Source organism: Balaenoptera physalus, assembly GCF_965194825.1.
Source record: "Balaenoptera physalus genome assembly, chromosome: 19".
NCBI lineage: Eukaryota > Metazoa > Chordata > Mammalia > Artiodactyla > Balaenopteridae > Balaenoptera > Balaenoptera physalus.
In genome coordinates this window covers 55142619-55159408 of record NC_138900.1, presented here as the reverse complement: position 1 = coordinate 55159408, position 16790 = coordinate 55142619, and the positions used below count along the sequence as shown (strand labels likewise).

Sequence of the window (16790 nt, the reverse complement as noted above, 5' to 3'; positions counted from 1 at the left end):
TTTTTCATCATCACCATTCAAGAGGATGAAAAGTCTCTTTCCCACCTCTGAGCCCACCCAATCCCACTGCCAGCTTGACCAGAAGCAGCAGTGTCCTGCCTCTCCTTGTAGAGAGCTTCCGTGCAGTGCAAACAGACGAGTAGTTTCCCCTCACCACTTTCTTAACCTTGGTGGTTGGATACTATATACTTGGTATATCGCACCTTGCCCTTTTCACTTAAAATATCTTAGCAGTCATTCCCTATCAGTATAGTAGATCTCTGGTGTTCATTTTGAGCAATTAGGTAACTAACTATTTTTCTCTGATATAAAAGTAAAGAATACTCGATTTGGAAAATAGGGAAAAAACATAAAGAATAAAAAATCGCTTTTTTTTCAGCGACACGCATTGTTAAGAGTTTATTTTATCCTGCTCTTTTTTGGACATATGCATATGTAAATATTTATGCATTGAATACAGATATATATGCATGGATTTCTGGTTGAGATTATATAAAAACATTGTTTTTCTAAAATAATTTCTAGCAGGCATTTTCAAGTGTTGATTTTTCTTCCTATTTTTGTTCTGTGTGGTCTTGTGATTGAAATGTGTTTATAAAATAGAAAAGAGAGCGATATGTACCTGTGTTGTTACAAGAATTCTCTGCAGGTGTCTTTCATACTGGGAATGCAGTTTTCCGCATGGGGGAAGCACACTTTCTCCAGAGCTTGCAGGGGTGTGGTGGGGAGTGGCGGCCCACTGCAGCGACACTGGGTCCCGAGTGGTGACGCTGTCTCTGTGCTGCCTCTTTCCTAGGGGATGGATTTCATTGGGCGAGATGCCCTGCTGCAGCAGAAGCAGAACGGGGTGTACAAACGCCTCACTATGTTCATCCTGGACGACCACGACACGGACCTGGACCTCTGGCCTTGGTGGGGGGAGCCCATTTACCGAAACGGGCAGTACGTGGGCAAGACCACCAGCAGCGCATATGGTTACACCCTGGAGCGCCACGTGTGCCTGGGCTTTGTGCACAATTTTTCCGAGGACACCGGAGAAGAGCAGGTGGTGACAGCAGATTTCATCAACCGGGGAGAATATGAGATTGACATCGCAGGACAGCGGTTCCAGGCCAAGGCCAAGCTCTACCCGGTCACCTCCCTCTTCACCCATAAGCGCCGAAAGGATGACGTGGAGCTAAGTGACTTGCACGGGAAGTAATGCCAGGCAGTCTCACCACCTTCCCACCTTCTAGTTATCTTAGGAGCTTTTCTCTTCCTGATCCCATCCCTCTTCTTGATTTAACCTTTGCCTCCCACCTCTTATCTCCCTGATATAATTTTAAGCGTTTAAAACTTTTCCTTTGCACCCTCTCTTGTCCCTCCATCTTCTCCTCCCTCCTGCAGTTTCCCATCTCCTGATACTCACTCTGGGCTGGTCATCCCTCCACCCATCTCAGGTTCCTGTGGGGACAGGAAGGCAGGACAGAGGTAGACTCCACTTGTGGAAGTGGGTTACAGTGACAGCCTGACTTCAAATGCTGTGTCTTGAAGCAAGGGAGGCTTGTGGTGTGCAGGCCTCAGGGTAAGAGTCCATCTCCGTGGGGCTAAGTTTTCTCGGAGTAACCTGCGAATTCTGGCTAGCTGCTGTCTGTCTGTGTGATACAGCCGTGTGGAAGAGCTTACGCCTTTTAGCCAGGTAGGTCCTTCTCCCGTTCCTTTGTGCTGTGGGTCGGCACCCTGATACCTCTAGCAGAAGGATGACCATCTACCTCGCTGATGAGAGGCATCGTGTGGGCGTTACCTGGGGTTTAGCACAGATAAGTAGTTAACCATCCTGGGCCTCGCTACTGACCCAGTTATCAGACTGTTGGGCTAGGGCCACCTGCCTATAATTTTCTTCATCTCTTGCTAATCTGTATAATGAGGGGGGTTGTGGTTTATTTAGCCGACTAAACAAATAAGCCACGGTGTTCGAAAGGGAAAGACCATGTTGCCTTTAGTGTTGCTTTTCCTAGCTGAAAGGGTCTGACCTCAAACTAAGCTCCAGCGATGCTGAGTTTTCTATGAAACAGTGCTGCTTTTCTCTCAGCTATTCACAGTTCAGTCACCCCACCTTGATGTTCCTCTTCTCCGAGCGCATGTGACTTTCAGTTCAGCCTCATGTGTCCCTTCCACAGGAGGCCCACTGGCTCAGTGCACACTCTCTCCCTTAGAAGAGTACGGGGGAGGCAGGACAAGCATCCTGGCTGAGTAACTAAACCTTGTGGCCACGCTGAGTTGAAGAGAGCTACTGGGACCCCAGGGTTGCTTCCCCCGCACAAAAGACACAGAGATGACCCACTTGGGTCCCTTGAGAGTTCCCAGTGTGGAGAGCGTATGTTACCTGAGTCCAAGGTCTGCTTTCCGTCTTCTCTTTCCAGACATCTCTCCACATCTTCTGGAATAGAAGGTGACTTGGGGTAAGAGCGCCCTGCACACTTTTAAGCAGTGTCTCTGTTTTCTAAGGGTGGAACTTGGATCACACAGACTGTGGTATCCATCCCCACACTTAATTTCCCCTTGCAAACAAATGGCTGCTAGAGATTTTAATTAACCATAGCCTTTGTTATTTTGGTATCTTGGATGCATTAGTTCTGATAGGTCTATAAGTATATTAGAGACAATCCTTTCATTTTATTAGAGCAGCTTACAATTCTCAGGTGTCTGCCTGCTCTGGCATTTCTCTGGGATTTCTGTTTACCCACTTGATCACTGACTTTAGTGTCCATCTTCTTACGAGGTCTTCATTGATTTAATGAGGGAGTATGTGATTAGAATTCTGTCGGGGGGCCTTGGTATTTTGGTGCAAATGGGAATTTAACTAGCTGAGAGATGCTGCTTCTAGGCAAAGAGGAGAGGTGCTGCCCAGCTGGAGAGCAGTGAACAGCAGCTGTGAAACTTGGAAGAGTAGGAAACTGGCACCGGACAATGCATGTGTTACCAGCAGGGAGCCGACTGACCCCAGAAGATGGAAACAGATGTAGAACTAAAGGTATCCCATGCTCACACCACTGCAAAGTCGTCTTCATAAATGGAAAGTTATTTGGGACTGAATCAAAAAGAAAATCTAGATTTACACATAAATTACATCTTGTCCATAAGTAGGGGTCACACTTCTAAGACTCTAAGACTCTGACAAGATGTTAAGATTCTGGGGGGAATCACTTGTTTATTGAGTGCCCTGAAACTTACATATTTATCTTCCAGCACTTTACAATTCATCCTTCAAGTCTCCTTTGGTTCATTCAAATATAGGCAATATGAATCTGGTAGGTTTCTCTATTTGGTCCTAAACAGAAGGGGGTGACTCTTTCCTGCCTCAAGCGTAGTTGATAATCAAAACATCTTCATTTCTGTGTCATCCCCAACTTGGGCACTGGGATCAAATGTGTTTGCTTTCTGTGACAACTCACCTCTCCCTGGAGATTGGAGGGATTGTTCAAGGAGTAGCTGGACTCTTGTTTTAGGTGGTTGGTACTTTTTTCTTCTCTCTGAAATGATCTGTTATCACCACTTCTGCTGTATTGGGAGAGGGGCTCCACAATCTTCTCAGCATATGCAATCGAAGAATCATTTTTGAACCTAGAAACACAAAGTGTGTTGGCTTCAAACAGATGGAGAATCAAGGTTGCAAGTTTCCTGTGAGCCCTCTCCTCTCTTGAGATAAGCCCCTAGTTACTTGTGCCACATGTAAATCCCATGGTCATGAGACTGACATTGAAGATTTCTTGTCTGTGAGAAAAGCTCTAATTCAGAAAGTTTTTAGAGCAAAAAGGGACGGACAAGACCTACCTGCTTGGATAGCACAATTTGATGTCCTTTAACTTGTGTTTTGGTCACATAGCACTGCATGGGCAGGACATGCTCCAGGAGAGAAAACTGAACAGTTCCCACTACGTTCTAGTGCTTTTCTGAGGAGTCCCTGTACCCCCAAATGCAAGAGATGCCATTTAGCCCAGTGATTAACCCCAGTCTCACTTTGGCCCCAAAGTTCCCATTTCTGCAGGAGTAGCAACCAAGTCACTTGTTTGATTCTCATCAGGAGGTGTGCTGGCCCTGGATTCTACCTCCTTGTACAGACCAAGAGTTTTAGCCATCTCTCTTCTTTCCTAGGCTGTTGTTTCCAAGAAAGTAACTCAACGTGAAAAATAACTCTTCAGCTTTCTCCTTTCTCCTGCCTTTTGCATGCATTTGCGATGTTAACCCCTCCCCACTGCCACCATGTATGTGGCAGGAATGATAGGAGCTTCCTAAAGTGATTTTGCTTCACTGGAGAGATGACCCCTCTGCCTTGATTTCTGCCTCTGTAAAACAACGGCACTGGCTGGCTTCCAGGCATTAACTACAAGTTCCTTTTTATATCTTTGTTGCCTCTTGGCCAGTGTAGGCAGCAAGGATCTAAGTATCTTTGGTATCTAAGATAGAGATTTGGTCAACAGTGCTCAATCCTGAAGTGTAAGTATAACCTACTGTGTTCATTTTCTTTCTGCACACCACCCCCCCCGAATCCCTCACAAACTTTGATATAAGCAGCATTTTATCAACAGGAGGTAGGGAAAAGTTTCTCACGAGTAAGGAATTTTCATCTGGCACATGTCATGTGCAGGCACATGGACTCAGGTGCAGCACAGTTGAGTGGAAGAGATGGTAGATGAAATAATAGGCAGTAGCCGCGTCCTGCAGTGAGTCGTGAGGGAGCTAGGGAGCCACGCGTCAGAGCCGCTCCCCACACCCACCGCCACCGCCCTCCACTTTAAGGTGCTCCGTTAGTTGTAAGGCTCCTTCACTGTCATCACGGGGCTGGCATCTGCAGTCCCTTAACCATGACAAATACACTATTTTTCAAGAGGACTGAGTATTTTTGTACGTCTTTGCCTTCTCTTTTATCCATTAAACACCAGAGTTGTTCCTTGTGTATGATTCGTGACTTCTCTGAGCAGAACCCTTGGGGAATTACACATTTCTTCATGGGCCATTTTTCTCATGATATTTAGATACACCTACTTTCATCCTTTGCAGACTTTCTGCCTTCTCATTTTTCTGTCTCTCAAGGACAGAAATTGTAAGACGTGGAGAGGATACTTATAGCATCTGTTTCAATGGATCTATGCCAGGATTTCCTTTGCACACCAAGAACTGGAGCTTGGGGCATCTCTTTCCTCCAAGCCAGGTTCTAGTGCCTTACACTCCGGAGTGTCACATGGTGGGTGGAGACGAAAAAAAGTACCTTCAACAGATGGGTGTAGGGTCGAAAGCTTCTGCAGCTCGTTTCAGTGAAGGGTCTTCCAGCAGCACAGCTAACACTTTACTCTCTGGTCAACTCTTGGGATGTAAGAAAATGCCATTGTAATTACTGTTGTAAAGGCTACAACTTGTTCTTTGCATTTGTAAACATGCAGTTCAACTCAGCCCTTTTCTATCCCATGTGTAGCATCAGCATCTGGTCCTGAAGACGTGCGAGGCACTTTACTAAATGGGATGTTTCTCACGAGCCCTAGTGATGACGGGCACACAGGGTGACAGAGCATTTCTGCCCTCTGCGAATGTGGTATTAATGGTGTGCACTGTATTTCTATCAAGTCAGATTTCAATTTTATTTTATGTTACTAAGTTTGTAAATGAATAAACGGACATTTTCACTACTCTTGCCGTGTCTGCCTGAGAAATGTCCTGCATCTGTGGTAACCAGATATATGTATTTGCCATCACTAAGAATAAACACTGTACATAAAACCATTTGTACCTGTTCCCATAGTGTACAAGAGAATTTGAGAACAGGTAAACAAGATACCTTCCCTCCTTGCGATGGGGGGCATGGCTGTGGGGGAAAAGCCCCATTCCTCCTCCTGAAGTCCCTATCACTGTCACTGGACTTGACATGCTGCCTTACACTTGACTTCGTAGTAAGAACCTGGCACTTATCACTCAAGTATTGGGTTGGCCAAAAAGTTCATTCGGGGCTTTCTGTAAGATGTTACGTAACATGAGCCCATGTCTGTGTGGAAAATTAGCTGTGTGTGTATTTTTGCTTACAGCAGTAGGAAGAGAAAAACATCATCAGAGAGAAGCAGCCAGTGATCTTTTACTATACTTAGCTTCCATCCAGAAATTTAGTCACTGGACTTCTATCCTCTTTACCCAACTGTTCTGTGAGCCACCACATCTGGGAATCCATAGGTAGGCTAACATGTCTAACAAAAATTTCATCATCTTATCGTCCAAACCTGCTCTACTTCCAGTTTCATGAATGAGCAACATTTGTTATGACTGAAGTAGTTCCAAAAAAACATCCCACTGGCTCCAAGGCTAACTCCAAAAGAGGAGTTCCAAAAACATTCTGTACAATGACGTGTCTGGAACACGGGGAGAGCCTCCCATGGCAAGTACTTTCAAGGGGACAACTCTCTCATGACATGTGTCTTCCTCTTATTATGAACATACTGGGTTAGGTATATCACAAACCCTATGAACCAGAAGTAATTCCAGAAAGGAAGAAGCCCTGCAAGCCGAACCTGAGTGGGAAAGACTTACCTTCCAGCTCCTCCACCAAACGAAAGGCCAGCAGAGTTCATTCCCGCCAGGACGAAGTAGCCCCGCACTGAAGGGGACTTGCCCATGATGCACCTCATGTCCGGGGTGAAGGTCTCGGGGCAATTCACCAACTTCATGATCTCCAGTCTCCAGTTCTGGCATCCTACGCAGCAGGGAACTCAACAGGGGCTCTGAGCAACAAAAACAGACCCAAACACAGTCCTCAGCTTTAGGGGATTCAAAACTCCCTACCCCTTACACTTTTCTACTCCCCCTCTCCTTTCAGAAAATATCTTGTGGAGGTTTTCTAAGATGAGCCAACTGGGCCATCTTTCAGAAGCAGAAGCCTTGGGGAAGTATGGGACATTCCTACAGAGTTCTTGGCATAAAGACGGAGAAAAAAGATACTCTTTAGAAAGGAAAGGCGCTCTGGAAAAGCAAATACTATATGTGGCCCCAAAATAAAATCTTAAAGGGATCAGTGGTAGTAAAAGAGCTCTTAAATGGCCCCCAAAGAGATTTGCAGCAATTCCAACTTAGGAAATCCTTGCCTTTCACTGCATAAGACAGATTCTCAGCTTGTTTTAAAATAAGGCCAACACCAGGGAATAATCCAGTGGAACAGTGGCAACAGATGAAGCCAGACTGAAGCTGGCTGGTGGGTACATGGGTTCTTTATACTATTCTCTCCACTTTTAAAAGTTTGAAATGTCCCTGAAATAAAGTCCAAGTGGAAAGAGGAAAACTCTTCGTTATAGACCCTTGCATATATTTTGAATTTGGAATGTGACTATCTTAACTATTCAATAAATAAAATTATGTTAAAATTGAATAAAAGACCGTATTAACACAATTCTGCCTTCTAAAAAATGTCCTCAGGACTTCCCTGGTGGCACAGTGATTAAGAATCCGCCTGCCAATGCAGGGGACACGGGCTCGAGCACTGGTCTGGGAAGATCCACATGCCGCGGAGCAACTAAGCCCGTGTGCCACAACTACTGAAGCCCGTGTGCCTAAGAGCCCGTGCTCCGCAACAAGAGAAGCCACCGCAATGAGAAGCATGCGCACCACAACAGAGTAGCCCCCACTTGCCGCAACTTAGACGAAGCCCGTGCGCAACAACGAAGACCCAACCCAGCCAAAAATAAATAAACAAAAAAAAAACTCCTTAAAAAATAAACAAGTAAAAAAATAAAAGGACCTATGGGAGACCTTTTCTTACTACTGACATTCTACTAGATGAAGAAGTGAACCAGGCCCTGAGATATATTATTAATCTAGGACAAGTTCAGAAGACAATCCTGAACTATACCCACAAGGCACTGCCAGCTCCCACTAAAAATACAGAGGAAGGAGCAGTTCCTTCACAAATAAATCCCAGGCACCAAGTTCTTCTTAAAACCTGGAAAGGGGTCCCCTGAAGACCAACTATTGCCAACATGGAAGGGCCCCTATAAAGTAATTTGAACCACTCCCACTGCTGTCAAAGTGCAAGGGATATCTAGTTGGGTACATTTGTCCAGACTAAAGCTTTTACCTCCAGAAACCCCGCAGGTTAACAACAGAAGAACAATACACCTGTAAGCCACTGGAAGATCTGAGATACCTATTCAAAAGACAGGCACCTTCGACAGATAAGTAAAATGATGTAGTAGGTTGGACTCCTGTTTGCCATTCTTGCTACTGTACTCAGCGGATCATACATGAACATCTTGTTAAAAATGTTGTAGAGCTTTATATGCTTAATCATCAACATAATAGTCTGCTGTCTCCTAATTGTTTAAGTACTAACAACAGTTATGTCCTTCAAGGGCTATCTGGTCTTAACTGTGAAACAGACATTCAGGTCTGCACCCCCTGAAGGGTTTGTTTTCCTCTGCGGACACCCAAACCATCATATGTTACGGAATTATCGACAGACCCTGTCCTTTTCCAACCAAGCTATAGCATATAAATGCACTGATAATGTTCACTTCATAGGAGAGTGTGCTGTAAGGACTACAGGGTTAAGAGGGATTTTCATCTGCAACAGAACCAGTCAGGTTCACCACCAAACCCAGAAAGCACTAGGAATGATCTTTTTTCTCTATATATGTTTGTTTATTTATTTGGCTACGCAGAGTCTTAGTTGCGGCACACAGGATCTTTAGTTGCGAAACGCAGGATCTTTTAGTTGTGGCATGTGGGATCTAGTTCCCTGACCAGGGATCGAACCCAGGTCCCCTGCACTGGGAGCACAGAGTCTTAGCCACTGGACCACCAGGGAAGTCCCCTGGGAATGATCTTAGCAAGGGCAGAGCTGGCCACAGGCCTGGCAGCTCCATGGTGGGGAGGCTCTACCTATCATGAAGCAACACTGAGATCAGACAGCTTGGTTATACGATGGAACAGACAAGCCTTAATGGGGCTTAAGACCTCTCATTTCTTTGGCTAATTTAGTTCTTGACAATCGTCTAGCTCTTGATAACCTTCTGGAAGAACAAGGCGGAGTTTGTGCGATAATACTTCCTGCTGCCCCTGAATTAGTGTGATAGGACAGGTGGAAGTTAACATTAAGGAAATATACGCCCAGGCAGACTAGCTTCACAATTTTAGCAGTGGCGATATCGCCTCCCCTGCCTGGTCAACAGTTAAGGAAGCCCTCCCAAAGTTACCCTGGTTCCTTCCCTTTCTAGGCCCTTTAGTGGCTACTGGTGTTCTCCTTTTGGGCCCTTGTTTGTTTAGCCTTCTGGGCAAGTTTGTGTCTTCTAGGCTCTAACATTTCAAGTAAGACTCATGATGGCTCAAGGAATTCAACCCATTCCAGCAGAGGGTGGCCCAGGTCCCTACAGGTCCTTGGAACAGTCAGCGCGGGACTTCTACACCTCTAGGGTAGGCTAGGGTCTGTGGCCCTTGTCCAGCAGGAAGAAGTTCCAGAAGATGAGACCCTTGGCCCTTTACCCCTTAAGAATAAAAGGTGTAGAATCCCTCAGGGGATAATGAGACAGACTAGGACCTGGGACCCTTTGCTGCAGTGCTTACACCTGAACAAATGAAATACAAACAAAATACAAAGAAACTATAAGGGACTAAAAATAACTATATACATGCATGCACAGCTGGGGGAAATTATGGACAAGATACAAAAAGACCAAAAAAAAAGCCAACTGCCACTTCTGAAGAGCTGAGAGCAAAAGCAGGGTACTGGGCATGCCCCCTGCACTCACCACCACCAGAGGGGTGGGCAGACCACCCAAGCCACCCCTCCAGCCAACTCCTGGACCCGCCCCTGCCCTCACCTCATATAAGGAACCAGCTCGCTGCCCGCCTCAGAGCGATCAAGGGAAACTGTTACTTGTTTTCACTCCCGCCTGCTGCAGCAGGAGCCCAATAAAGCCTTGCCTGAATTTTTTGTCTGGCCTCATCAATTTCTATTGATTAAGGAGGCCAAGAACCCTGGTTGGTAACACTTCACTAATGTTCTCTCCACCCTCTGTCTTAATGGAAATGCAGCTCTTCTGAGGGAACTGTCACTGTCACACGGCCAGCCCTGTTCCACTGACCTCACCATCAAGAGGCACGGTCGGCATCCTCCTTGCTTCTGAACCATTACCACTCAGTCACGCTTGGAAAAGACCCTGTTCCTTTGTGCCTTAAGCTAGCAGGCACCCCTGCCTAGCTCCGGGCTACTTCCTATTAAGCCACAGGCACAGCTCTCTCTACATCCGGGTTCTGAACCCATAACATGGCTTTTCTCCCAACCTTTAACACCACTTCCTCTCTTCCTTCATCAAAGGAGATAACCTGTCTCATCTTATTCCCCAAAACCCCACCTGTAAACCTCCCTGCATCAGCAAACCATCTCTGCCTTCCTTCACAGGGTCAGAAATTAATCCCTTACAGTGGCCTGGATCCCCCTTCCTGCCCCCTTTCCCTGAACCAAGCTCCATCAACTGTCCTCGCTCTTTCACATACCTTCACGTTTACCTCCTTCTCCTCGGCATTTAGATGTGCTCAAGTACCCCCTCCCCCCGCCCAGGGGATTTAAGAAATAAAACAAAGCTCCAAGACACTCTTCAATTAGCAATTTTTAATTTTTAAAATTCTAAGTTATAAAATGATGGTCTGCAAAAAATCAAAAACAGAAGTAAAGGACTTCCCTGGTGGTGCAGTGGTTAAGAATCCGCCTGCCAATGCAGGGGACACGGGTTCGAGCCCTGGTCCGGGAAGATCCCACATGCCGTGGAGCAACTAAGCCCATGCGCCACAACTGCTGAGCCTGCGCTCTAGAGCCCACGAGCCACAGCTACTGAGCCCGCGTGCCACAACTACTGAGGCTACGTGCCACAACTACTGAAGCCTGCGGCCTAGAGCCCGTGCTCCGCAACAAGAGAAGCCACTGCAATGAGAAGTCCGTGCACTGCAACAAAGAGTAGCTCCCACTCGCCGCAACTAGAGAAAGCCCGCGCACAGCAACAAAGACCCAACGTAGCCAAAAATAAAAATAAATAAATAAAATTTATTAAAAAAAAAAAAAGAAAAACAGGAGGAAGTTAAGATTTCCCTCCACTCAAAGGTCACCAATACCAGTGTCAATTATATTTTCCCAGAATGTTACTTTTGCAGCAGTGAGCTGCCCTGATGTCCACTTGTTTGCCACCACCTTTGTCTTAAGTCCTTCTTTTATTACCTTGGTGATGGCACAGTCGGCCAGTGGACTTTTTAAGCAAAAATTTCTTAACATGTATTTCACAACCTGTCTTTTCTACTTCACAATAAATAATGTACAGAAAAGGTTGTTTATATTTTGTTTTTCACTTTTCCCCCATCCTACTCTCTCTTGCCCCACCAGGCCACTGCACTCCTCTCACCAGGAACCCAAATGTTGCTACTTTCCAAGGGCACTTTCTGGGCACCATCTCACTCCCTCCTATTCACACACTCTTTCCTTGTTTTCTGTGACGCCTTCTGCCCCGATCACATCTTGCTGGCCTCTCTCCTCTGCCCTTCCCTCTGTGTTGACGTCCCCCAGGGCTCCCTGAGGCCAGCTTCTCTTCCCCATCCACCATTGTTCAGGGTGATTCCCTTTCCTGCCATGACTGATGGCCTAACCCACAGCACTCCTGAGCCTTAGACCTGCACGTCTAGTGGAAGAAGGGCCACCTCCACTTGGACTCCCACAGGTCAAACTGAGCACATCCAAAAGGTAAAGCCACCTTCCCCAATCTCCAACTCTGCTCCACTTCCTGTGTCCCCCAGGAACACCATATACTAGAATCCTGGGTGTCATCCCACATTCCTCCCTTTCTCTCATCTCCTCTCTCCAGTCAATCATCAAGGCCTAACCAACAACCCTACATCCTAAATCTCCCTCCAATGGATCTACTCTCCACCTCCACTGCCTTGAACTGAGCACAGCCCGCCATCCTCTCTCAGTTTACTGCAGAAGGTTCCCAACTGGGCTTCCCGCCTCTAATCTGCACACCATTCTCCCCACGCCCCACAGCCTTCACACAGAGGCCTGAGCATATCTCTGAAATGAAGATCCTATTTCGTGCGCCTGCTCAAACCCTTCAATGACTATCTGGTGCCCTCAGAAAAAGTCAAATTCCTTAATACGAAGTGCAAGACCCTGCTCACTTCTTATCTCTGATCTCATTTCTCTTCTCTCTCTCCTCTCACACTCTAATCAAACCTAAACTACTTTAATTCCTCACACGTGTCAGGCATGAACTTTCTCTTCCACCTCTGGGATTTGTGCAGACTGTTCCTTCTCACTGGCATAGTTCCTGCCACCCCTCCCCCAAATAAAGATAATCCCCGCAGCTCTCAGCCTGTTTGACATCTTATTTGTTCCCACTCTCCCCCCAACACTCAGGTAACTGTTCTATATTCCCCCAAACACCCTGCACAAGCCCCAGCTCAGAGCCAGCCACGCTCTGTAACGGTCTGTCTGCCAATCAGGGAAGCAAAACAGCAAGCCGCGTGAGGACGAAACAGACTTCAGAAGCAGACAGATCTGGGTCTGATAATCTCCCCCACCACTCATTAGCTGTTTGACTTTGAGCAAGTTGTTCAATCTCTGTGGTTCGGGCTGCTCGTCTGTTACATGGGCTAGGAATACCTACCTCACGTGGCTGCTGCAAGACTAAAGCGGAAATACAGGAACAACATGGCAAGTGGCGCCTCAGAAGCACTTGGAAAGTGGTACCCTTTAGCCCCCTGGGATAATGGAGCTCTCTGAGAGCAGGGACCACTTATAACTTGATCAGGGTTTTCCCAGCAGTCACTGTAGGCACCTTGGAAATACAACCTGACAAATACATGAGAACAGAGAACAAAGGAGATGGGGAAAAAATTCAGTGATGACTCAGATCTCAAGGCTAGGCCCCCAGATGTGAGGAGATCTCTAAATAACCTGATATAATTTTTTTTAAAAAGGTTATATTCTTATAGGTAGTTATGATGTGCCAGGTACTGCTTTATGCATACAACTAATTTAACCCTCACAAATCTAGAAGGAAGATGTTACAATTTTTATTCTACACTTGAGGAAAAGGAGGCACAGAGACGTGAAGTGACTGACCCAAGATCCTACAATACTGGTGAGTGGCAGCGCCTCAATTCAAAGCCTGCCAGTTCAGCACTACAGTCTGCCATTGAATCATTACTTCATGCTACCTGTAAGTTAGGATTAGATGATTAAAAAAGGGTAGCTGTGAGGGAGGCCAGAACCACAAGGCACTTCCCCTAATAGAAAAAAGGAATTGCAGGGCTTCCCTGGTGGCACAGTGGTTGAGAGTCTGCCTGCCAATGCAGGGGACACGGGTTCGAGCCCTGGTCTGGGAGGATCCCACAGGCCGCGGAGCAACTGGGCCCATGAGCCACAACTACTGAGCCCGCACGTCTGGAGCCTGTGCTCCGCAACAAGAGAGGCCACGATAGTGAGAGGCCCGCGCACCGCGATGAAGAGTGGCCCCCACTTGCCGCAACTGGAGAAAGCCCTCGCACAGAAACGAAGACCCAACACAGCCATAAATAAATTAATTAATTAAAAAAAAAAAAAAAACCAAGCCTCCTTAATGCCCACCAGTGCTTCTTATACTGCTCCAGTTAACTACAAAATGTCAAATATAGGGAAGAAGATAGCATGTGCATTTGAAATGTTGGTATTTGTTACCACACATCTGGATATTAAAAAAAAAAAGAAAAAGGAATTGCAAAGGTAGCATTAAAAACATAACAACAGGGCTTCCCTGGTGGCGCAGTGGTTGAGAGTCTGCCTGCCAATGTAGGGGACATGGGTTCGAGCCCTGGTCTGGGAAGATCCCACATGCCGCGGAGCAACTAGGCCCGTGAGCCACAATTACTGAGCCTGCGCGTCTGGAGCCTGTGCTCTGCAACAAGAGAGGCCGTGACAGTGAGAGGCCCGCTCACTGCGATGAAGAGTGGCCCCCACTTGCCACAACTAGAGAAAGCCCTCTTACAGAAACGAAGACCCAACACGGCCATAAATAAAATAAAATAAAAAAAAATACATAACAACAGATGAGTTTCAAGAGAGAAGAAATAATACTAAAAGGCCAGGATGATAAGAACCAAGAAAAGGATTTTTGTCCTTGTGCTCATCATGACCTTCAAGAGTCAGTGAAGTGGTGAGGACAAAAAAAGAAGGATTTACAGTGGATGCAAACAATGAAGGTACAGAAGGCATCACAGTCTATTGCAGTAGGTTTGGCAGCTATAGCAAAATAAAGCTTGAGAGCAAAGGAGATAAAGCCAGTAGAGAAGAAATGGAAGATGTCAAAGACAACAAAGTAAAACACACACCTGGTTGAAAATAAATTATGTGTTTAATTTCTGCTAAGGAGAAGAGTTTCTGCTAAACAATCTCAATACTGACGCTGGTTATGCTCAGCTCTGCTTACGCCAACAAGAGCAAGAGAACAGCTCCAACTCCTGAGCTGCTCCTCTGCATGGTCACAACACCTTGTACAAACTGGCTGCTGGTCACGAGGGAGACTGGGTGAGAAGAGGCGGATTAACACAACATTTCCCACACCTGCCTCCAAACGAGAGCCACCTGGGACACGTGTTTTAAAACACACACACTCTCTCTCTCTCTCTCTCTCTCTCTCTCTCTCTCTCTCACTCACTCACTGGCTCCCTCTCTGGAGATTCTGATCCTGCGGTCCAGGGTGCTGTATTTTTCAACAAGTGCACCAGGTGATCAGCCAAGTTTGAGAACTTAATACAAATCTCCAGCCCTAGGAACGTGTCCCCTTCAGCCCGGCTACCTCGCCGCCCCGCAGCCCCCGACAACATGCTTACAAGGCACGGGCGAAACGGACATGAAGATGCCTGAATCAAATCTCGGTGTCATACACATCAGGCCCAAAGGGTCAAACGTTGGGAAAAGAGCTCACCGCCCCGGCCTGGACGTTTCCACCTAACCTCACCGCTGACTCTGCAGCACTTTTACTGGTTAGTTAAGCACAAGCGGACCGCACGTTGCCACGCGGGAAAACAATTCCACCTGCAGAGACTACCCAGCTGCACAAGCCCGACCCACGCTGCGGGGTGGGGGTGGGGGCTGCCTGCCCGAAGCGGGCATCAGGAGCGAGGTTACCCCGGCCGCCCTGGGCATCCGGGCTGGGCTGCGGGCGCCTGGCAGAGCCGGTGCGCTGGCCCCGGGCAGCCGGGCACGGGTCCGCGAGACGCCACCGCCGCAGAGAGGCTGAGGGAGACCGGGCGACGCGCTGTCGGCCCCGGCGGGCGGAGTCCTGGCGCCGCGACGCGCCTTCCGAGGACTAGGAAGAACCGACGGGAAACGAGGGACGCCGGAAGCCCCCTGACCGAGACCACAGCGGAAAGGGGGGGCGCTGGGGGTCCCGGGCCGCCAAGGTCCGCGCGGACGGGGACGCCAGAGCGGCCCGAAGCTTCTCCTTACCTCACGGGCGCCCTCGGGCTCCGCGCTCAGTAACACTCCGGCTGAAGCGGGTCAGCAGCCACAACCGTTGCCGGGGGTCCCGGGGCCGGAAGGTAGGACAGGGACAGGGAAGGGGGCGGGACAGGAGGGAGGAAAAAGTTCCCGGGACGCGAGAATCCAGCTAGGGTTTGCCGGCGCTAGTCTCCCTTCCAGCCGCCGTGCGCCGTGACGTCAGGGTAGGGCTCCGCCCCTGACACGTGGGGCCTGTTTGGGTCTCGCGAGGCCCCGCCCCTGGGTGTGTGTGTGGGGGGAACCGTCTCTCCAAGATGGCGGCCAGCTGCAGCCGTGGTGTTTCAGGGCCGCTTTAGGACTCTAGGCTCGGGCCCTGTTAAATTGTCCAGGTGCAGCCGGGACCGCCAACATGGCGGCAGCCCCGCTGCAGTGTGGGGAGGGCGGGGGTTCTCTCTTACTTCTATGCGAGTCCCCAGGTCTGGTTCCACGTGGCCCACCGCCCAAAGACACTCTAGTCAGGGCGTAAAGAAGATTCTTGGACTTACAGCCGCTTTGTTTTTTGGAAGTTGCCCGGGTCTTCTTGGGCGAATCGCTAGCAGAGCAGATTGGAAATCCGGTCTGCTGGCCCCGCCAGACCTCGGAGGCAGGATAAGAAGACCTGAGCTCTGGGCCGGATCTTACTCTTTGCGCCTTCTCTGTTTGTCTGGACCAGAGAAAGAGGAATCATTCACTACATCCTCTGAGAAGCTCCCCATCACCTTGCTTACTATCACATCGCCCTGTTTCCTTTCCTTTATAGAACTTGTCACTGAAGTAGATCAGTGTTTGTTGATTGCCTTTCCCACTAGTTGCAAGCTCTGCCCTCTGACGACAGAACCTAAATCTCGTGCAGGGCCATGTTCTCAACACTTAGAACAGCGCATGGCACAAAGTACATATTCTTTGAATGCATAGCAATCTAATGGTACAGTCTCCCCTGCGTGTTGGGCCAACTCGCTGGTTCCCATTCTCTGGATTCAAGCCCATCTCACCACACAAGCCGATTTCGTTTAATGGATGGCCTCTTGTGGTCGGGCATCCTGCTGGGTGACGGGATAAACATTGCACATAAAACTACTGTCCAGTTACCGAAGTGTAAAAGAGAATTTGAGAAGTGACATAACGAAGACACAAACATTTACAAGTGTTACTTCCCATGCAGTGGGGGCATGGCTGGGGGAGAAACCCCATTCCTCCCCCTGAAGTTACTACCGCCGTCACTGGACTTGACATCCAGCCTTACACTGACTCCATGGTAAGAACCTGGCACGGGGCGTAT

The 16790-nt window shown here is 48.0% G+C and overlaps 1 protein-coding gene and 1 long non-coding RNA gene across 7 annotated transcripts in view; one reads left to right on the top strand and one right to left on the bottom strand.

Annotated features, from left to right (window-relative positions):
• PDPR (pyruvate dehydrogenase phosphatase regulatory subunit) overlaps window positions 1–5663 on the top strand; it is a 42098-nt gene extending 36435 nt beyond the window's left edge. For all 6 annotated transcript variants that reach the window (XM_082439012.1, XM_082439010.1, XM_082439014.1 and 3 more), the window contains one exon: window positions 797–5663. In XM_082439012.1, coding sequence (XP_082295138.1) covers window positions 797–1201 — 405 coding nt within the window. In that variant the 3' untranslated portion in view covers window positions 1202–5663. The remainder of the gene's footprint in view (window positions 1–796) is intronic.
• LOC309649328 lies at window positions 3160–15924 on the bottom strand. Its single transcript, XR_014257011.1, has 2 exons — window positions 15482–15924; window positions 3160–6743 (listed from the first exon to the last, which is right to left on the bottom strand). It is a non-coding gene; the product is annotated as an uncharacterized lncRNA (long non-coding RNA).
• Window positions 15925–16790: the final 866 nt, after the last annotated feature.